General features: G+C 44.5%; 1 protein-coding gene across 2 annotated transcripts in view; it reads right to left on the bottom strand.

Moving 5' to 3' along the window:
• Nucleotides 1-24,019, bottom strand: part of OCEL1 (occludin/ELL domain containing 1) — a 56,394-nt gene that overhangs the window by 1,853 nt on the left and 30,522 nt on the right. For both annotated transcript variants that reach the window (XM_040417470.1, XM_040417471.1), the window contains exons 3-5: nucleotides 14,693-14,871; nucleotides 11,097-11,268; nucleotides 3,253-3,303 (exon numbers count right to left, since the gene is read on the bottom strand). In XM_040417470.1, coding sequence (XP_040273404.1) covers nucleotides 3,253-3,303; nucleotides 11,097-11,268; nucleotides 14,693-14,871 — 402 coding nt within the window. The remainder of the gene's footprint in view (nucleotides 1-3,252; nucleotides 3,304-11,096; nucleotides 11,269-14,692; nucleotides 14,872-24,019) is intronic.

Genomic DNA, 24,019 nt, shown 5'->3' with positions numbered 1-24,019 from the left:
AGACTTAGGGGAAAATGTGTACCGTATTTTTCACCCTATAAGCTGCACCGGCCCATAAGACGCACCTAGGTTTTAGAGGGGGACAATAAGAAAAAACCACCAATCAGACCCCCAATGTTAATCAGACCTCAGCTAACAGCCCCAATAAGATCCCCAATGTTAATAAGACTCCAATAAGACTTTATATCAGACCCACAATCAGAACTCAGCTCAGACCCCAATATGAATGACCCCCCAATAAGACCTCAGATAAGAGCCCCATGCCTCTCATCAGCCCCCATTGCCTCATATCAGCCCCCATTGCCTCATATCAGCCCCCATTGCCTCATAGCAGCCCCCAGTAGCCTCATAGCAGCCCCCAGTAGCCTCATAGAAGCCCCCAGTAGCCTCATAGCAGCCCCCAGTAGTCTCTCATCAGCCCCCAGTACCTTTTCATCAGCCCCCAGCAGCCTCTCCATCAGCCCCCAGAAGTGTCCATCAGCCTCATAAATATGAAATAAAAAACCCACTTACCTCACCTGCTCTTGGACGCTCCTCTCCTTCAGCGCAATCTGCATCCTCCTGCTGTCGGCTGTGCTGTGAAGGCTGCGCACAGCCGAGGACCAGGAAGCGGTGAGTACAAAGCCTTCACCGCTTCCCAGTCCTCCGGTACTAATGAGCGCTTTAATAATGGAAGCAGCTCATTGGTATTTGCCCCATAAGAAGCAGGGAGAAAAAATGCATCTTATGGGGCAAAAAATACGGTAATTCATACATTTTTATCTTAGCTTTTTCCACTTCCTGTGAATACCTATTGGTACAGGAGGGAGGAGTTACCAGTGACTGTCAGCTATCTCTGTATACACACTTATACACACAATGCTGTACCTTTTGGTTCAGAATTTTCTGTGGATGCAAGTTGCTCCCACCATAGTGAAGCTCCGATAACTCGTTTAAAAGGTTTATTAGTACATACTTACAAACATGCACTTTAAAATCGCATTAAAATCCCAGCTTCTTTTTCCTTGGCAAAGTGCATGTTTGTAAGTATGTACTAATAAACCTTTTAAACGAGTTATCGGAGCTTCACTATGGTGGGAGCAACTTGTATCCACAGAAAATTCTGAACCAAAAGAAGTTGGGAATCCCAGCAGACTCACCAGGTGTATGCTGTCATTAAATCCGTGGTTGAGCCCTGTGTAACAGCGTGTGAGCGCGCATCTTCCATGCGGAGAACCAACCAGTTTACAGAGGATATCTGTGATACGCTTGATATTGGTGGAGTGCCGTGTAAGTACAATCTGTGCACCACAGGGCAGTTTAAACCTACGGATCTACCCTATTCTTTGTAAGTTGCAGGATATCCATCAGTAGGAGATCTGCAGACCTTGGTAACTTTGTAAAGGGAGGAAGAAAAAAGAATCTGTTTTATACCGTATATTTATGATACGCGCGGTCCGAATCTTTATGTACATTCTTTGAAAGTGTAATCTACCCCACAACACTCCACGGACCTGCAGCAGTTTTTTGCGGACTGGTGATTAAGTATATATATATAATTTTTACATTCACAGAAGGTGGACAAAGCTAAGATATAAAATTACACGTTTTACTGAATCTTTTCCCACAAAAAATAAGTAAAATAATAAATATATATATATATATATATATACATACATTATATAGAAGGAAACGGACAGCACTTCCAAATAAAAAAACGTGATTTATTCAGCCACAGTGAGGCAACGTTTCGGCTCGAACACAGAGCCTTTCTCAAGCATAAACCATAAGTGTAATACAAGGTATAAATAGACAAACATGATTAGGGGGTGGAGCATGATTACATGTGAATTACAAAAGTTTATGATAATAAAGTGCAAACAATGAATAAAATCCATAAATAACACCAATATAAGTCAGCTGCTGTGTATCATGATAATTTAATTAAAATAAAAACAGGAGGAGCTCCTGTTTTTATTTTAATTTTGTTTTTATTTTACTTTAATTATCATGATACACAGCAGCTGACTTATATTGGTGTTATTTATGGATTTTATTCATTGTTTGCACTTTATTATCATCAACTTTCATGCGTTTTATAATTATTGCTATACACTCTATCATGTTACATCACATTTTATTCACTTTTTTATATATTTATATTGCAACGATTATGTTGATTGATTGCTCCACCCCCTAATCATGTTTGTCTATTTATACCTTGTATTACACTTATGGTTTATGCTTGAGAAAGGCTCTGTGTTCGAGCCGAAACGTTGCCTCACTGTGCCACTGTGGCTGAATAAATCACGGTTTTCTATTTGGAAGTGCTGTCCGTTTCCTTCTACATTTTTGGGTAAGAAGTTACACCCTGGGACATAGCACCCGTGACTACCATTGTGAATTGGTGCTGCTATATAGTTTCCCTTTTATACATTATGTATATATATATATATATATATATATATATATATATATATATACTCAGCTTCTCCTGCTCTATTACGACATGTGGGGTACATTAATAATACATTGAGTATTGTATCTTTAAATGATGTGGCTCTCAATAAAATGGCTGCCTGAGTTACACAATAACACACTGACTCCTGTCTTGTTTTCACTTCACTGTGAAATAATCTCTCTGACCTTAAACAAGTTGTATTCTGTTTTAGGATCTTTTTCCTCTATCTAATGACTATTCTATCTAAAGTATAAGACCAGAAAAACAAGGTAGATCCTGGCTGGTCTCCTCTATAGTGTCTATTACACACCCACTAACATCACAGTTATACTCCTCATTGTTCGCTGAGTGCAAGACATTATGGGCAAGCCCGCTGGGATGGGGTCATGTGATATTTCTTCTCCATCTTCTCATTTTCTTTGTATTTTGGTATGTAAAATGACAGACACTATTTTGATTGAATCATGTGAGATGGATCTCAAAAATTAGTTGGAAAACTAGTTTTTGGGAAATTCATAATTAATTTGATTCTCTACAAGGGACCCTCTTCAACTGATCAACTGCTGATTAACTGGAAACAAAGAGGAACTTTCTGAACTAATGTTAGCCTCCAAGCATCTAATAATTTTCTTATTAGGCTTAGATTTTAATTAGATTTTTATAGAAATTATACTCACTCTCCTGACTGTGAGCTGGTTGCTTCATTACGTCTACATATAATGTTTCCTCATTTCCTTACTAACTGTATTTGATTTTGTATTCTTTGCAGCCCTAGGTAAAAGGACTAGCATTCTGGTTTACTATATACTTACATTTTTTTTCTTTTCATATTTTTCAGTGATAGCTTTGATCCTATCTGATGCCTGTAAGAATAAAATATAGTAATCATAAAGATATATAAACAGAATACAAAAGAATAAAACCTAATTATTGCCTTTGTGATTTCAATGACAGTAATTCTAGATTAAACTAATGATGTTAGAAACCAGAAACCAGTTTTCTATATGAGCAGTATTAGGTGAAAAGGGGTTGTCTCATAAAGACTGTTTATGTGCTAATAGAGCTTATAGATGCCATCAGGGATGGTCCCTGGTCCAAACAATCTTCTATGTCCCAGAACTGTGGTTGACCTGTCTGCCCATGCATAAAATTGACAGCAGTTAAAGGGGTTATCCAATATCATAAAATGACCCCCATATGCCTGTCCCTCACAGGGAATATACTTACCCCACTCCCTGCACTGCTCCTGGTCCGTGCACCGCCGCTGCTGCTTCTCCCCATGCATGGATGAAAACATCCGGTGTCGGGGGGGGGGGGGGGGGACAGCTAATGGCAGGCAGGGTCAAGGATAACCCTCCCTAGCATCGCGAGTGACGCTAGGGAGGCTTTTCCCCGCCTGCCATTGGTTGCTCCCCTCGACTCCGGATGTTTTCATCGGCGCACAGGGAGAAGCAGCAGCGGCGGTGCGCGGTGCAGGAGCTGTGCAGGGAGCGGGGTAAGTATATTCCCTGTGAGGGCCCCGGCACATGGGGGTGCGGCAGTTTGTGATATTGGATAACCCCTTTAATTTGAAAGGCAGTCATGTAAAGCTACATTGATTGGCTAAATCAGATAAGTATACGTATAGCTAAAAGTGAGCAAATTTAAAACAATTTCAAGCAATTAAAATTCAACCATCTTCAGAACTTTAAAAGGGTTTCCACCTCATCACCACGACGGCTACAAGGAGATTGACCCCTGACCTCTGTAGGGGCAGGAACAGAGAGAGGGTTTAAATCCCCCCCTCCCACCACCAACACCAGTGTTTCCTGTCCCTACAGAGGACAGGGGCAGAGAGAGTCTCCCTGTGGGGAGATGAAGATGGTTATTTTTTCCTGGCACCTACCGGTGTTCCCCCTGCCCTCCTGCGGTCGGAGTACTAATGCTGGGCAGGGGTGAAGGAGGGAGGCCTCGCTCCATTATCAGATGTGAGCCTGCTCCCGGCTGCGATCTCCCGCCGAGTCTTTGTGGCGTTCGCCGGGTGCGCACCGAAGCGCTTCTGAGGGCGGCCGACGTCACTTCCGGTGGACGGAGGGAAGTGATGTCATCCAGGAAGCGTCTCCAGCTTCAAATTTCGGCGCCAGCAAGCGCTGAATGCCTGGCCTGTACGGCATACCTGGAGCTGTGTGCGGTCATGTCGGCTGAACCCCGCTCCCCTGGAGACCCTCCTGTGCTGCCTACAGTAAGTCCCCTGTGGGGAAGCGCTTGTTGCTCTGCTACTTGTTTCTAAACACTGTACCAGGTTGCATACTCCTCCTCCTTCACTTCTCAGGCTTGGGGCTTTTTTCTCCATGACATTTATTTCATGGCTGATAGGGATTATTTCCCCCAGGTTCCTAAGGAGGTCCAGAAAAAAATCAGGAAACAGGCCAAATGCGTGTCCTGCCTCAAACGGCTTCCGGACGATTATCGCAAGAAACTCTGCAAGGACTGCATTTCTAGTGTCATTGCGGAGGAACAGCCTTCCTTCCTTGAGGAACTGAGGTCCATGATCCATGATGAGGTGAAGACCTCCTTATCCCAAATTTCCCCCCTCTCCGGGATACGCCTCCACCGAAAAGGCGAAGGGAACCATCTCCCTCCTTATCTGACCCGGAGGTAACAGGGGAAGATGCGTCTACATCTAGAGCCTGGGAGGTTCTCTCTGATACTGATATGGCTGAGTCAGAGAGGAAATTTTGCTTCTCGCTAGATAAAATTCCAGACCTCTTAAGGGCTGTCCGGGCCACGATGGGGATAGAAGACACCCCAAAAGCCCACTCAATACAAGACGAGATGTTTGGGAGACTCCCGGTTAAGAAAACCCGTGTGTTTCCAATTAATGAAAATATTCGAGATATGGTTCTGGACGAATGGTCCAACCCTGAGAAACGGTTGGGGGTTTCCAAATCCTTCAAGAACCGGCTATTATTTGATTCGAATGAGGTGAAGATCTTCAATGAGACTCCCAAAGTGGACATTCAGGTCGCCAAGGTCAATAAAAAGACTGCCTTGCCCTTTGAAGATACCTCACAATTGCGTGATCCTATGGATAGGAAGGCGGATAGTCTCCTGAAAAAATCATGGGAGGCGGCCATGGTTAATCTGAAAGCTAACATCGTGGCCACCTCGGTAGCCAGGTCCATGAGGATATGGCTTGACGAGTTAGAAAATCACATTAGAGATAATACCCCAAGGGAAGAGCTACTCAGGTCCCTTCCCTTATTAAAGTCCGCCACAGCTTTCATGGCAGACGCCTTGGCCGAATCTGTTAGATTCGCCGCGAAGGATGCGGGGCTTTCCAACGCTGCCCGCCGCGCCTTGTGGATGAAAAGCTGGTCGGGCGACAATACTTCAAAAATGAAGCTATGCTCTATCCCGTTTTCAGGGGAATATGTATTTGGCCCGGTCTTGGACCGTATCCTGGAAAAAGCCGCGGACAAGAAGAAGGGCTTTCCTGAGGAAAGATCCTTTAAAAGGAAATATCCCTTTCGGGCCCCCTCTAGCCAGAATAAACCCTTTAGGGATAAGGGAAAGTCAGGGCGTTGGAGAAATTCCAAAGGGGGCAGGGGTAGAGGTAACCCCTCTTCCTCCCAAAGTAAGTCCGATAAGCAATGACGCCAGCGTGGGGGGGAGATTGAGGAAATTTCTGACTCCGTTGGAGTCCATTTCCCCGAATCCTTGAGTCCGGGACATCTTAAAATCCAGTTACCGGATCGAATCTTTACGAAGCTGGTAGTCGAGATGGTAGCCTTCCTGAGACACAAGGGAATAGTGATTGTTCCATACCTGGACGACTTCCTCCTGGTTGGGAACTCCGAGAACGATCTAAGATCAGACTTACTAACTTTCCTATCTCTCATCCAGGATCTAGGATGGTTGGTGAACCAGAAAAAGTCACATCTGGTACCTTCCAGCACTATCCAGTTTCTAGGGGTCATCCTGGACTCCCGGGCTCAACGTACCTTCCTTCCACCAGACAAGATCAAAAGCCTCCAACTGAAGATTCGTCGGTTTCAGAACAGGAGGTCTTGTTCCATAAGAGAAGCCATGAGCCTCCTGGGCCTTCTTTCATCCTGCATCCCGTCCGTTCCCTGGAGCCAGTCCCACTTTCGATCGCTTCAGCTATGGATCCTCAGATCTTGGGACAGACGACAGTCCTCACTGAACCACAAGGTTCTGATTCCCCCTGCGGTGAAGGTCTCCCTGAACTGGTGGAAACATTCAGCCAACCTGTCCTTGGGAGTCGCCTGGGAGAAAACCCCCTACATCCAAGTTCTCACGGATGCGAGCGAAAAAGGATGGGGTGCGAAAGTGGGAGATCACTTCTTTCAAGGCTCCTGGGTTTCGGTAACCCGGTCCCAATCCTCCAACTTCAGGGAGCTGGAAGCGGTCCGGAAAGCCCTGAAGGCGGCAGAAGCCCTCCTTGTGGGTCATCACATAAAAATGAAGAAGGGCTTTCCTGAGGAAAGATCCTTTAAAAGGAAATATCCCTTTCGGGCCCCCTCTAGCCAGAATAAACCCTTTAGGGATAAGGGAAAGTCAGGGCGTTGGAAAAATTCCAAAGGGGGCAGGGGTAGAGGTAACCCCTCTTCCTCCCAAAGTAAGTCCGATAAGCAATGACGCCAGTGTGGGGGGGAGATTGAGGAAATTTCTGACTCCGTGGGAGTCCATTTCCCCGAATCCTTGGGTCCGGGACATCTTAAAATCCGGTTACCGGATCGAACTTTCCTCATCTCCCCCAAACCGCTTCATCATTACGAATCCAGGCTCCTCCAGCACTCGTTTAAAAATTCTACAGGGAATTCAGAGCCTTCTAGCTATGGACGTGATAGTACGGGTCCCCCCTTCTCAACTGGGGCAGGGCTTCTATTCAAGCCTTTTTCTGGTGGAGAAGAAAGAGGGGTCTTTCCGTACAATTATAAACCTGAAAGCCTTGAACAAATTCATAACTTATCGAAAGTTCAGGATGGAATCCCTAAAATCCCTGATCCCCTTAATAGGGAAGAACGCCCTAATGTGCTCAGTAGATCTTAAGGACGCCTACTACCATGTCCCAATTCATCTGGAATCCCAGAGCCTCCTAAGATTTGCTATTCAGGATCACAAGGGGGTAACCAGCCACTTCCAGTTTACGGCCCTCCCCTTTGGGATATCATCTGCACCCAGAATCTTTACGAAGCTGGTAGTCGAGATGGTAGCCTTCCTGAGACACAAGGGACTAGTGATTGTTCCATACCTGGACGACTTCCTCCTGGTTGGGAACTCCGAGAACGATCTAAGATCAGACTTACTAACTTTCCTATCTCTCATCCAGGATCTAGGATGGTTGGTGAACCAGAAAAAGTCACATCTGGTACCTTCCAGCACTATCCAGTTTCTAGGGGTCATCCTGGACTCCCGGGCTCAACGTACCTTCCTTCCACCAGACAAGATCAAAAGCCTCCAACTGAAGATTTGTCGGTTTCAGAACAGGAGGTCTTGTTCCATAAGAGAAGCCATGAGCCTCCTGGGCCTTCTTTCATCCTGCATCCCGTCCGTTCCCTGGAGCCAGTCCCACTTTCGATCGCTTCAGCTATGGATTCTCAGATCTTGGGACAGACGACAGTCCTCACTGAACCACAAGGTTCTGATTCCCCCTGCGGTGAAGGTCTCCCTGAACTGGTGGAAACATTCAGCCAACCTGTCCTTGGGAGTCGCCTGGGAGAAGACCCCCTACATCCAAGTTCTCACGGATGCGAGCGAAAAAGGATGGGGTGCGAAAGTGGGAGATCACTTCTTTCAAGGCTCCTGGGTTTCGGTAACCCGGTCCCAATCCTCCAACTTCAGGGAGCTGGAAGCGGTCCGGAAAGCCCTGAAGGCGGCAGAAGCCCTCCTTGTGGGTCATCAAATAAAAATACTTTCCGACAATACGACGGCAGTGGCGTACCTTTCTCATCAGGGAGGCACAAGATCGGAGAAACTGATGTCCATCGCAAGAAAAATCTTCGACTGGGCAGAATCCCGCGTGAGGTCCATCTCCGCAATTCATTTGAAAGGGATACTAAACGTGGAGGCAGACTATCTCAGTCGTCAGTGGATAGACCATACCGAATGGTCCTTGAATCAGGACGTGTTCCAGACTCTGGTGGAGAAGTGGGGTACTCCGCAGGTGGACCTGTTTGAGTCCAAGAAGAACGCAAAGGTGCCAACATTCTGTTCCTTGAACCCTCGAGACAACCCTTGGGCTCTGGATGCGCTGACGATTCCTTGGGAATGGGATCTCTGCTACGCATTCCCACCCTTGCCTCTGCTTCCCAGGGTAATTCAAAAGCTCAACCTAGAAAACTCGACTTTGATCCTAATAGCCCCCTATTGGCCGAAAAGGAGCTGGTTCTCTTCCTTGAAGAACCTATCGCTAGAGGATCCGTGGCCTCTTCCCTCCAGGAGGGACCTTCTTCATCAAGGGCCGATACTGCACCCAAACTCGAGTTTTCTCAAGTTATCAGCCTGGATCCTGAAGTCCAGAGGTTGAGATCACAAGGACTTTCTGATCAGGTGATTTCTACCCTTAAAGCAAGTAGGAAGAAAGTTACCTTCTCTATATATCTGAAAATCTGGAAGCGCTTTTGTTCCTGGAGCGGCAGTCCTGCCCCAAATCTAGAGCCACCCAACTTCCAGAAGATCTTAGATTTCCTCCAGCAGGGACTTGAATTGGGTCTCAGGCCTTCCACCCTGAAGGTACAGGTCTCGGCCCTAGCCTGTTTTTTTTTAACAAGACCTAGCCAATCATCGCTGGATCAAAAGATTTATGAGAGCCGCTTCCCGACTTCGTCCCTCCCTGAAAACTAGGATCCCCAATTGGGACCTCAATAGGGTGCTCACAGGCCTGACCCTCGCTCCGTTTGAGCCCTTGGCCAGTTGTTCTATCAAACACCTCTTTCTAAAAACAGCCTTTTTAGTGGCCATCACGTCCGCAAGAAGGTTAGGCGAGATTCAGGCCCTATCCATTCAGGAACCCTATCTCCGCATCACCGATGATCGAATTGTCCTAAGATTAGATCCAGGTTTTCTACCTAAGGTAGTATCAGACTTCCACTGGAACCAGGAGATAGTCCTACCTTCCTTTTGCAGTAATCCCTCTAATGATAGAGAGGCTAGCTTCCATTCTATAGATGTGAGACGTTCAGTACTACGATATCTTGAGGTATCTAAAGATTTCCGTAGATCTAACAACCTATTTATCCTCTTCTCAGGTAAGAATAAGGGCCTAAAAGCCTCCAGGTCCTCCTTAGCTCGGTGGATCAGGGATTCCATTTCCATTTCCTATGAGTCTCAGGGTCTTCCTTGCCCCACAAATTTGAGAGCCCACTCTACTCGAGCTATGTCCTCCTCCCAAGCCAAGCGAGCAGGAGCTTCCCTGGATGATATCTGTAAAGCTGCTACCTGGTCTAACATTCACACCTTCACTAAGCATTATAGGTTAGACCTATCCAGTTCAGACCTGTCTTTTGGACGTAAGGTCCTTCAGGCGGTTCCCCCCCCCCAGGCTATAATTTTTTATATCTCCTTGTAGCCATCGTGGTGATGAGGTGGAAAGCCGGAATTAGACTTACCGGTAATTCAGTTTCCATGAGATCACCACGACGGCACATATTTTCCCTACCCCTTATTAAGTTTCTAGGAGGTTATGAAGTAATACCCTCTTATTTTGCTATGCTTTGTTCTCACCACCTTTTTTGCTTGTCTCTGTAATTTTGGACACACTGGTGTTGGTGGTGGGAGGGGGGGATTTAAACCCTCTCTCTGTTCCTGCCCCTAGAGAGGTCAGGGGTCAATCTCCTTGTAGCCGTCGTGGTGATCTCGTGGAAACTGAATTACCGGTAAGTCTAATTCCGGCTTTTCCAAGATTTTTTTTTACTGCTGATAGGTCATCAGTATCTGATTGAGAAGGGTGGGGGTCCGACACCCGGGATCCCCCCCCCCCTGCACTGATTAGCTGTTTTGAGAAGGCAGGGTGTGCCTGTGAGCGCCACTGCCTTCTCGCAGCTTAACAAGTACAGCGCAGTACATTGTATAGTGGTTGTGCTTGTTATCGCGCTCAGCCCCATTCATTTCTATAGGGCTGAGCTGCGACTAGGCCATGTGATCGATGAACTTGTCGTCATAGGGAAAGCAGAGAGAAGGCCACGGCGTTCAAACAGCTGATCGGACTGGATCCTGGGTGTCGGACCCCACTGATCAGATACTGATGACCTAACCCTTCTAGGAGAAGGCCAGTTTTCATTTGTAAGTTTTTTTCCCTCTCAGTCTTCCAGGCCTACACCTTTGTTACTTTTCCATTCACAAAGCTGTATGAAGGATTTATCTTTTTTGCGAGACAAGATGTATTTTTTTATTGGCATCATTTGATTTACTATATCTTGTATTCAAAAATGTTTAAAAAAAATTAGTTGTCTGGTAAGATTGGAAAAACAAACAAACATCTTTCACTGTGCTCTAAAAATGACTAGAGGGCCTTATTCTGTAGGTTATTATTATTTCTGAAATGCCACATTTACCGGTATATATTTTTCATTATGTTATACAGGACTCAGAAGTACTGTATCAACCATAGAATTCTCTAGGAGTCATATTAGTATATTGCTTATGGACTCACCTCCTGACTCTGAGATCCACTAGTTAGTTTTTTCATCATGGTATCCAATTCTTTGAACTTCAGTAAAGCACTTCTAACTTCTGAATACAGCTCCTTATATTCGGCGTATTGGTCATTAAATACAGCTTTATAATTGTCCCTTTCCTCTGCACTCTTGATTTCTGGATACTTGCTGCAGAACAGAGAACATCATACCCAATTATCACAGGTCAAATAGTAGAAAGTAGTCACAGGTCCCATTCTTAGGCCTATTGCACACGACTACATGGCTTTTTCGGTATTTTGCGGTCCGCAAAAAACGGATCTGCAAAAAATATGTATGACGTCCGTGTGCATTCCGTTTTTGGCGGAATGGAACTGCTGGCCCCTGATAGAACAGTACTATCCTTGTCGGTTATGCGGACAATAAGGGTCCATTCACACGTCCATATGTGTTTTGCGGATCCGCAAAACACGGACACCGGCAATGTGCGTTTTGCATTTTGCGGACCGCACATTGCCGGGCACTTTAATAGAAAATGCCTTTTCTTGTCCGCAATTGCGAACAAGAATAGGACATGTTCTATTTTTTGGCGGAACGGAAGTGCGGATCCGCAAATGCGGATGCAGACAGCACATTCCGGCCCTATTGAAAATGAATGGGTCCTCACCTGCTCCGCAAAATTGCGGAACGGATGAGGATCAATTTTGCGGATGTGTGAATGGACTCTAATAGGACATGTTCTATTTTTGAATGGAACGGAAAAACGGAAATACGGAAACGGTACCTTCTGCTTTTTGCAGATCCATTGAAATTAATCGTTCCGTATACAGACCGTATACGGAAAACACAAAATTGAACGGAAACGTGTACAAGAGGCCCTATAGAAACATGGTAAAGAGGGAACCACGCAGGTCTATTTTAAAAGCATTGAGTCAGATGTAACAAATGGATAAAAGGTTCACTTATTGTGTTTATTCAATTTCTGCTACCTACAGTGCTGCCTATAATTAATCATACCCCTGGCAAATTTTGACTTAAAGTTACTTTTATTCAACCAGCAAGTAATTTTTTGACGGGAAATGACATAGGTGTCTCCTAAAAGATAATAAGACGATGTACAAGAGGTATTATTGTGGGGGAAAAAAACATTTCTCAGCATTTATTTACATTTGAGCAAAAAATACAAGATGTTCCGCACTGTGGAAAATCTCAGAGGACGTGGTCAGAAGCCAAAAGTGACACCTGTGCTGGCCAGGAGGATAGTTAGAGAGGTGAAAAAGAATCCAAGGATAACCACCAAGGCCATCCTGGTGAATCTGGGCTCTGCTGGTGGCAATGTCTCAAGGCAGACAATCCAACAGACACTGCACAATGCAGACCAAGGAGGATGCCACTTCTTCAGATAAGGCACACAAAAGCTCGCTTGGCCTTTGCAAAAGCTCATCTGGATAATGAAGAAGACTTCTGGTCGTCTGTGTTATGGTCAGATGAATTTTTTTTTTTATTGTTTGGTCACAATTATGTTTCCTTCATTTGGCGTAAAAAAGGAGAAGCCTTCAACCCAAAGAACACCATCCCCACGGTCAAACATGGTGGTGGGAACCTAATGCTTTGGGGGTGTTTTTCAGCCAATGGACCAGGGAACCTAATCACAGTAAACGTCACCATGAAAAAAGAGCAATACATGAGGATTCTCAACGACAACATCAGGCAGTCTGCAGAGAAACTTGGCCTTGGGCACCAGTGGACATTTCAACATGACAATGACCCAAAACACACAGCAAAAGTGGTGAAGAAATGGTTAGCAGACAACAACATTAACGTTTTGGAGTGGCCCAGCCAAAGTACAGACTTGAATCCAATTGAGAATCTGTGGAGGGAGCTAAAGATCAAGGTGATGGCAAGAAGACCCTCCAACCTGAAAGATTTGGAGCTCATTGCTAAAGATGAATGGGCAAAAATACCTGTGGAGACATGCAAAAAGCTGGTCTGCAATAATAGGAAACGTTTGATTGCTGTAATAGCCAATAAAGGCTTTTCCATTGATTATTGAGAAGGGTATGAATAATTTTGGACTGGACACTTTTTGCTCAAATGTAAATAAAAGCTGAGAAATGTTTTTTTTCCCCCCACAATAATGCCTCTTGTACATCGTCTTATTATCTTTTGGGAGACACCTATGTCATTTCCCGTCAAAAAAAAATTACTTGCTGGTTGAATAAAAGTAACTTTAAGTCAAAATTTGCCAGGGGTATGAATAATTATGGCCAGCACTGTATATAGTGCTACAACTTAGGGCTTGTTCACACGACCATGTCAAGCCTGTGCCCATGCTGTGGACCGCAAATTGCAGTCCGCAATGCACGGGCACCGATGGTGGCCCAGCTGCATGGGGATCGCAGACCCATTCACTTGAATGGGACCACTATCCGTCCGTTCCGCAAAAAGATAGAGCATGTTCTATATTTTTGCGGTGCGGAGACACGGAACGGAACCCCAGGAAGTACTCCATAGTGTTTCCGTAGTGTTCCGTTCCGTGCTTTCGTTCCGCATCTCCGGATTTGCGGACCCATTGAAGTGAATGGGTCCGCATCTGTGATGCGGAATGCACACGGAACGGTGCCCGTGTATTGCGGATCCGCAAATGCGGGCCGCAATATGGCAGCGGGCAGCACACGTTTGTGTGAATGAGCCCTTACTGTGCATCAAGTCCTATCAGTTTCCCTATCTCACACACATTGAGGCTATTTCATAGCAAGCCAATTGATCTACAGGATCGGTAAAAGGTTTCTTTGAAGAGTTTGGACGTAAAGCCATGCCAGCACAAATAGAACATACAAACTCCATGGTACATAATCTTACATTCATTAGGGAAGATTTAGATTTGCAAATGTGCCATATCTATGGGCCCAAGGACAACATTTATTAAGTATTGCAGACACTTTTTTTGCCTTGATCAACAAGGGGAATGAAAAGGGTTGTAACTTTCAATGTGATGAAATTCTGGCACAAGGTAATCCAACCAATAGGTGATAAAAAAAAACTTACACTAGAGAGCCTAAAGGTGAGCCGGCCACTGTGGCACATTTTTACATTTTCTCATCTAAGTTTAAAATTATACAGTATTAGTAAATCTACCTTATTGTTTCATACACAAAAAAAAATACTGAGAAATGTGTACTAAAAATCTGGGACCACTGATTGTAGTTCATTGGAAAAAAATCTTGATTATCCTATTTTTCTATACTATTTGAATGTTGTTGATATAAAGTGTCTACGTACGGTGAGTAACTGTTGTGAATTATACATATAAAAGAAGTAACTAAAATGGTTTATATACAAAGGTATTCTGCACACAAGCATACTATGGTTTCTAAAAGCCTCTGAGCAAGAGGACGCTGTATTATGGCATCCTTAGAATCAGTGTTGCCCTACTTTACCTCAGTATGCCTCTGATTGGCTTTATTTAAATTGTGTCTTGTCCGCTCTTCTGTGTACTTCGGTATGGGGCATTACTTTAGATTCAATTTGGGGTCCTGCAGTATCCATCAATTGCTCTTTTCTATCAGTGAATATATCAGTGCACACAAAATCTCAACAGTTTTATGCTTACACAACATAATCTGGTACAACATAAGGTTTTGGCTGGTATCCAGTGGGTATGGATCGACTCAAAGCTCCAGTGTCACTGCCTTTCTCTGAGAAATAGATGGCCTTGGTGACTTTCCGCTTCACGTCTCCTAATTGTTGAACTTCATCTTGAAAAACTATCCTTTTTGGTTTGGTGGATCTCTGTACAGAGGTAAAAAAAAACATACAAATTATAACACACAGACAAAAAATGGTGGTTAATGATGATGGTGTCAATGTATTTCACTGGTTGTTTTATATGTATTAAATGCTATTATGTATGGAGGCTTCAACTGCCTGCATATATGAATGGCTATATAGCATTTTGATACAAAAATGTTGACATAAATTGACTAAATGCTCCAAGTTTAGAATGTGTGCAATACGCAATCTATTTGACTGTCACGGATGGTGTACAGGAAACAAGACAATACCATATAAACAATGTCTCTCTGGATCCACAACTAAGGAACAAAGGGAGACCCCTGCAATAGACCTGCCGCTCTCCCTCACTGCTCAGCCTATGCGAACACCCCAAAGGTGGATGGCCGCATATCCACGTTCCTCGGCTATCTATTACCTGAAGACCCTACAATAGTGAAGGGACACGACCACCGGCTCCCTACACTGACACGGAGGGAGTCAGGGTCACCTGGATCCAGAAAAGACAAAATCATAAATACATAAACAGCACTTATCTTGCAGACGAATGACGACTGACGACTGGGAACAGGGAACAGGGAACTGGGAACAACATGCACACACACTCCAGGAAGTTGTATCAGCCACACACTACTGCATTATGGGGAGGAACTTAAAGGGTAGCGATCAGTCTAACTGCATGACAGCTGAGATAGACTAACGAGATGAGAAACTAAACCAAAACAAAGAAATTCAAGGAGGAGGATCTGAGAAGCTCCTGTGAGCGCTTCTCAGCTGTCTGGCTGTGACAGTACCCCTCCCTCTAGGAGTGGACTCCGGACACTCAGGGCCCACCTTCTCAGGATGGGACCTATGGAAAGCCCTGATGAGACGAGAGGCCTTAATGTCCGTCACTGGGACCCACATCCTCTCCTCAGGACCATAACCCTCCCAATGAACGAGGTACTGGAGGGAACCGTGGACAAGACGAGAATCCACAATCCTAGAGACCTGAAATTCAAGATTTCCATCAACCATAATCGGAGGAGGAGGCAAAGGCGAGGGTACAATAGGTTGAACATAAGGTTTCAATAAGGACTTATGAAAAACATTATGGATCTTCCAAGTCTGAGGAAGATCAAGACGGTAGGCAACAGGATTGATGACAGACAGGATCTTGTAAGGCCCAATAAACCTAGGACCCAACTTCCAGGAGGGAACCTTCAATTTGATATTCTTGGTAGACAACCACACCAGATCACCAACATTCAGGTCCGGACCAGGCACACGTCTCTTATCCGCCACACGCTTATATCTCTCACTCATGCTCTTTAGATTATCCTGAATCTTTTGCCAAATAGATGACAAAGACGAGGAGAATCTGTCCTCATCAGGCAAACCAGAAGAGCCCTCTCCCGAGAAAGTCCCAAACTGCGGATGGAACCCATATGCACCAAAAAATGGTGACTTATCAGAGGACTCCTGACGACGGTTATTTAAAGCAAACTCAGCAAGGGACAAAAAAGAACACCAATCCTCCTGATTCTCCGCCACAAAACAGCGCAGATATGTCTCCAGATTCTGATTGACGCGCTCTGTCTGGCCATTCGACTGCGGATGGAAAGCAGAAGAGAATGACAACCCAACCCCCAAGCGAGAACAGAAAGCCTTCCAGAATCTGGAAACAAACTGCGTGCCCCTATCAGAGACTATGTCTGAAGGAATCCCATGCAATTTGACAATGTGGTCAATAAATGCCTGCGCCAGCGTCTTAGCATTGGGCAAACCAGGAAAAGGGATAAAATGCTCCATTTTGCTAAAACGGTCCACCACCACCAGAATCACAGACTTCCCCGAGGAACGAGGCAAGTCCGTTATGAAGTCCATGGACAGATGTGTCCAAGGACGGGAAGGAATGGGCAAAGGAAGGAGAGGACCTGATGGCCGTGAATGAGGGACCTTGGCACGAGCGCAAGTCTCGCAAGCTGCCACAAAACCCTCAACCGACTTACGAAGCGCAGGCCACCAGAATCTCCGAGCGATGAGATCCAGTGTGGCTCTTGCCCCCGGGTGCCCAGCAAGGACCGTGTCGTGGTGTTCTTTAAAAATCTTGTGTCTCAAAGCGAGAGGCACAAACAACCTCCCAGGAGGACAAAGATCAGGAGCTTCTGACTGGGCTGCCTGCACCTCTGCCTCCAATTCAGGAAAAAGAGCAGAGACCACCACACCTTCAGCCAAAATGGGACCCGGGTCTTCAAAATTCCCACCTCCCGGAAAACAACGTGACAGGGCATCTGCCTTCACATTCTTAACCCCAGGGCGGAACGTAACAACAAAATTAAACCTTGAAAAGAACAAAGACCATCTGGCCTGTCTCGGGTTCAGACGCTTGGCTGACTCCAAGTAGGCCAGATTTTTATGGTCAGTAAACACGGTAATAGGGTGTCTGGCTCCCTCTAGCCAATGGCGCCATTCCTCAAAAGCCAACTTGATGGCCAACAATTCCCTATCTCCCGCATCATAATTTCTCTCTGCGGAGGAGAGTTTCTTTGAGAAAAAGGCACACGGTTGCCATTTGGCAGGAGAGGAACCCTGAGACAAGACCGCACCCACCCCTACCTCTGAAGCATCAACCTCAACTATGAAGGGTAACGAAATATCAGGTTGTACTAGGATGGGAGCGGAAGCAAAACTCTCCTTGATATTAGAAAAGGCCTTACGCGCCTCTACCGACCAGGAAGAAAAATCTACCCCCTTTCTGGTCATATCAGTGAGTGGTTTAACAACAGAGGAATAATTCAAAATAAATTTCCTGTAATAATTTGGCAAAGCCCAAAAAAAGCATCAGCGCCTTCTGATTCTCAGGAAGCTCCCACTCAAGCACAGCGCGGACCTTCTCGGGGTCCATGCGAAAACCAGAAGCGGAGACAAGAAACCCCAGAAATTGGATTTCTGGAACCGCAAACACACATTTTTCCAGTTTCACGTATAATTTATTCTCCCGCAGGATGAGCAAGACCTGACGTAAATGTTCCTTATGAGTCTTGAAATCAGGAGAAAAAATCAAAATGTCATCCAAATACACTAATACAAATTTTCCCATTAAATGATAAAAAATGTTGTTGACGAAATGCTGAAAAACGGCTGGGGCATTCATCAAACCAAAAGGCATAACCAAATTCTCAAAATGGCCCTCAGGGGTATTGAAAGCCGTCTTCCATTCGTCTCCTTCTCTGACCCTAACCAGGTTGTATGCCCCTCTTAGGTCTAATTTGGAAAAGACTTTAGCCCCAACAACCTGGTTAAACAGGTCCGGGATCAGAGGAAGCGGATAAGGATCACGAATAGTGATACTGTTCAGCTCCCTGAAATCCAGACAAGGTCTTAAAGAACCATCTTTTTTCTTAACAAAGAAAAAACCAGCGGCAACAGGTGACTTCGAGGGTCGTATGTGTCCTTTTCTCAGACTCTCAGAGATATAAGCACGCATAGCGACCCTCTCAGGTTGGGAGAGATTGTATAAACGAGATTTAGGCAGCTTGGCGCCTGGGATGAGATTAATAGGGCAATCATACTCCCTGTGCGGAGGCAAACCCTGAACTCCACTCTCAGAGAAGACATCCAAAAATTCAGAGAGGAAAGGTGGTACAGTCTTAGTAGAAACCTCAGAAACAGATGTTATGAGGCAATTCTCTCTGCAAAAGTTACTCCAACCATTTATTTGCCTCGCTTGCCAATCAATGGTGGGGTTATGTTTAGTGAGCCAGGGTAGCCCCAACACTAGAGGAGTAGGCAAACCGCTAAGGACGAAACATGACACATCCTCAACATGAGCATCACTCACAATTAAACGGATATTGTGAACTATGCCCTTTAATGATTTCTGAGAAAGTGGAGCTGAATCAATAGCAAAAACAGGAATATCCTTTCCCAAAGTGCATACCTGGAAACCATGAGTTATTGCAAATTGATTATCAATGAGGTTGACAGCTGCTCCACTATCCACAAAAATCTCACAAAAAAATGCTCTTGCTCTCTAGCGCCACCCTAGCAGGCAGGACAAAACGGGAACTACAAGCAAACGGAAAACCTTCAATTTCCGCCTCAACCCTGCCAATAGTAACAGACGGAACATTTTTAAAAGATTTTTTCCTTTTTGTCTCTTTATTACTCCCAGAAAACTGCCTGAATCTCCTAGAGGGACAAACATTTGCCAGATGATTTATACCTCCACAACAAAAACAAACCCTCCCCTGCGGGCTGAATCTTCTATTGTCAGAGGCAATCAATCCCAGCTGCATGGACTCCTGCTCAGAAGGGGCTGACAGCGACTGAGACCCCTGTGCACAGAATGAGACCGCTGCACTGTCCCGGGACTGAGTATGACAGGAAGGAGAGATCCCTCCTCTCTCTCTAAGACGCCTGTCAATACGAACAGCCTGAGACATAGCAGAATCCAAGGAGGTAGGTCTTTCATGAAAGGCAAATGCATCTTTCAATCCCTCTGAAAGACCATAGCAAAATTGACTTCGGAGTGCAGCATCATTCCAACCCGTATCTGCTGCCCATCTCTGAAATTCTGAACAGTATATCTCTGCGGATTGTTTACCCTGGCATAACAGACGTAGTCTAGACTCAGCCAGAGCAATACGATCCGGATCATCATATATCTGACCCAGGGCTAAAAAGAATTCATCCACTGAACGAAGGGGCCGTGCCCCCTCCGGCAGCGAAAAGGCCCAGGACTGAGCGTTACCCCTGAGCAGCGATATAATGATCCCCACCCTCCGTTCTTCATCACCAGAAGAATGGGGAAGAAGGCGAAAATGGAGTTTGCAAGCCTCTCTAAAACGCACAAAATTCTCACTACCCCCGAAGAACGTATCCGGGAGCGAGATCTTAGGCTCAGCACAAACTCCATGAACGCAAGCTGAACCGGTCACTTGAAACTGAGAAAAAGTCTTACGGAGATCAGCTACCTCCAAAGAAAGACCCTGAAAGCGTTCAGCCAAAAGTGAAACCGGATCCATGCTTGAGACGGTTTTGGCGGCTGATAATGTCACTGATACTTGGGGTACAGGATAATGACACTGACACTTGGGGTGGCTGATAATGTCATGTGGTGTACAGGAAACAAGACAATACCATATAAACCATGTCTCTCTGGATCCACAACTAAGGAACAAAGGGAGACCCCTGCAATAGACCTGCCGCTCTCCCTCACTGCTCAGCCTATGCGAACACCCCAAAGGTGGATGGCCGCATATCCACGTTCCTCGGCTATCTATTACCTGAAGACCCTACAATAGTGAAGGGACACGACCACCGGCTCCCTACACTGACACGGAGGGAGTCAGGGTCACCTGGATCCAGAAAAGACAAAATCATAAATACATAAACAGCACTTATCTTGCAGACGAATGACGACTGACGACTGGGAACAGGGAACAGGGAACTGGGAACTGGGAACAACATGCACACACACTCCAGGAAGTTGTATCAGCCACACACTATTGCATTATGGGGAGGAACTTAAAGGGTAGCGATCAGTCTAACTGCATGACAGCTGAGATAGACTAACGAGATGAGAAACTAAACCAAAACAAAGAAATTCAAGGAGGAGGATCTGAGAAGCTCCTGTGAGCGCTTCTCAGCTGTCTGGCTGTGACATTGACATAGACACAATATACATATATATACTGTAAAGACTGAGTGCTTCTTATTTTAGAATTCAATTTGGCAACACTTAAATAGCAAAAATTCGTTTAAATTCGGAATCCAATAATCTAACTGCCACTTAACTGAAAGATGATCTAAATTTTCTGAGACCAGAAGACTGAGCAAAGATAACTAGTTTAGGCAGGTGCAGACATAGACAGTAGAAGGACCCTGTGCAAAAATAAAGCCCCTTGCTATTTAACAGTTAATGTATCCCCTTAGGGGCTTACAGGAAATACCAGGAGATATTCTCCCTCAAATGTTGAATATTTTTAATCCTTGTTTACAAGAGATTTCTTTATCTGTTCCTATGAAGGAAGCATTAAAGGGGTCATGTCATATCAGGAAGTAGCATTTATCATGTAGACAAAGTTAATTCAAGGCACTTACTAATGTATTGTTATTATCCATATTGCTTCTTCTTCTGGCTGGATTCATTTTTCCATTACATTATACACTGCTCGTTTCCATGGTTACAGACCACCCTGCAATCCAACAGTGGTGGCTGTGCTTGCACACTATAGGAAAAAGTGCCAGTCTTTCTGGTGGCCGGGACCGTGGGAGCGCACATAGGCTGGTACTTTTTTCTATAGTGTACAAGCACTATCACCACTGCTGATGGATTTCAGGGTAGTCGTAACCATGGAAAGGAGCAGTGTATAATGTGATGGAAAAATGAATCCAGTCAGCAATGATAAATGTAATTTGCTGAAGTGACACATTCCCTTTAATTGTTTTGGTCCTCCTAAAGAATGATAAAAAATGCACTTTTTGTGTATTCCTATTAATTTTTCCGTCGAATTATACACGGCTAATTTTCATTGTTATAACCACCCTGTAAACCAGCAGCAGTGGCCGTTCTTGCACACCATAGGAAAAAGCATCGGCCTCTCCACTGGCTGGGGCCGTGTGAGTGCACATAGTTCAGCACTTTTTTCTATAGTGTGCAAACATGAAAATGAGCAGTATATAATGTGATGGGGCCTTTTGATGACTCTTTTTTGGACTGCAGTTGAGCTAGAACCATGATCTTGGCCTTGTTTTTAAGCTACATAAACCCGTAACTCTCACTCCTGACTCAAATTCTAAAGGCTGTATCTCTGGTTTTATGGCACCTAGCACAGGGACCCTGGTCTTGTTTTAAAGCTTTAAAACAAGACCAATCCTAGCTCTAGCTCAAATATAGGCTGAGATATTGTAGGCTATAGCAGCAATCCTCCTCCAGCTTGCTGTGATCTTACCCAGCATGCCGGAGGACTATAAGATTCCTGGGACATTCACATGTTCTACATCTAATGTTGTTTATCTGATTCTCTGCACTAAATGTGCTGTTGGAGGCCTCTACGTTGGAGAAACAGGACAGAAACTCAATGCAAGGATGAGTTCCCACCACCACACAGTTAAAGAGAAGAAGCTACACTTTCCTGTGGATAAGAATTTCTGTAGCCCAGGACACAATGAAGAACACATGAAAGTTCTCATATTAAAAGGTAACTTCAAATCCCAAAGAGCTAGAAGAATTTGGGAATACAAATTTATAACACTGCTTGACACTTTGAATACTGGATTGAATTTGTCCCTGAGATTTATGACACATTACAAGATCTAAAGAGTCTTCTATAGACATAGTAGGGGCACCAGGTCTCTGAGATAACATCAATTTAAAGGCCATAAGAAAAAGTAAAGTAAATCTGGTACCGTGTTAGCCAATAGAAAACTAGTTTAGTGCTCTCATTAAGAGAAACAAAATAAGAGTATTGCAGGTTTGATACCTTTTAATGGCTAACAAAAATAGAAGTAATGATGTTACATAGCGAGCTTTAGAGGTTTATAGACCATAAATGTTCACACCCCTTATCTGTAAGATAATTAAGGACTCATTTTCAAGATCTTTGATATGTTGTTCTGTTATTTTTCAAATGTCCATTCATTCCCCCATTTCTCTGTTCTTATTGTATATAGATTGCTGTTTATTCATATATTCTTGTAGTATGCCTGATGAAGGCACTGGTGATGTCTCAAAAGCTCACTATGTAACATCATTACTTCTATTTTTGTTAGCCATTAAAAGGTCTTAAACATGCAATATTCTTATTTTGTTTCTCTTAATGAGAGCACTAAACTAGTTTTCTATTGGCTAACACGGTACCAGCCTTTTCCTTTTTCTTTTGACCAAATGGAGGATACCATAATGTACCATACACAGATGGGTTTAAAGAATCTTCTGAAGAAACTGGAACACCTGGACAGCGACATTTTCTTTTTAACCACATGCAAGAAAGAATACTTAATCCCCAAAGGACTTTGCTTATAGAATACTATGCTGCACACCTACAACACTCCTTATGCACAACATTTATGCTACAGGGCTTCTGAAAGACTTTCTACAGCTAAAAAAAAAAAAAGATTCAAATGGAAATACAAATGCTAAAGGGCAAACTTACCGAGAATTTGGTCCTGGGAATGCAAAAATACTACAGAACACTACAACTATATTTGATAGCCAACAAGAAAAAGAAACTCCACAGACTTCAACTTAGAGAGGGGCAGTATTCACACACCAATCGAGTACAAGCCAAAGCTAACAGGATGGATCAGAATATCGATCAGGAACCTGGTAAAGTCAGCTGTGTCATTAATCTGTCATCATACAAACCAAATAATGTGGAACTCAAGGTGCTCTCCAGAGGACTCTCATTCTGCCCTACCAAAAGTCTTGACAAAACAGAACTCTGCAGTGACATGGAGGAATATTTTAGGAGATTAAGACTAAAAGAGTTCTTCCATGACAAACAGGAGAGAGAATTCTCAAACAGCCAAACACAATTGGCATGGTGGACAAAAAACTATCTGACTGGACCACTCCCCCTGGCCGCAATACCATTTTGGACCAGTACATTGACTCCTCTAGAAATGTAGTACAGTCTGCAATGGACAAACATATAAAAGAAACATTCAACATCAACATACAGGAAAGGAGGGCGATTCAAACCTTACAAAACAACAAAGGAATCAACATAAAACCTGCAGATAAAGGTGGCGCTATAGTCCTTTTGAACTTTGGACTATGTAGAAGAAGCACACCGACAACTCACAGACACACGATACTATATCAATATGGAGGGAGACCCAACTCAGAAATATTTGAGAGAGTTAAAAAAGCTCATGAGGAGTCTTCCTGCAAGATCCACGCAACTTTTAGACTTGGTACCTGAGAGTCCCAGGATCGGAGTATTCTACATGCTTCCCAAAATACACAAAGCAGGGAATCCAGGGAGGCCGATCATTGCAGGTGTGGCAACCCTCACTGAAAAAATCCCAGGTTGGATAGAGGGCATCCTCAAACCATTAGTGAGGAACACAACAAGTTATCTACAGGACACCACTGACTTATTGAACAAACTGTCAACCATAGGTCCCCTACCTAAAGGCACAATTTTGGCCAGCATTG

This window comes from Bufo bufo, chromosome 2 (genome assembly GCF_905171765.1).
Source record: "Bufo bufo chromosome 2, aBufBuf1.1, whole genome shotgun sequence".
NCBI classification, from domain to species: domain Eukaryota; kingdom Metazoa; phylum Chordata; class Amphibia; order Anura; family Bufonidae; genus Bufo; species Bufo bufo.
Note: the sequence above shows the minus strand (reverse complement) of the source record. Positions and strands in the feature narration are given on the sequence as shown.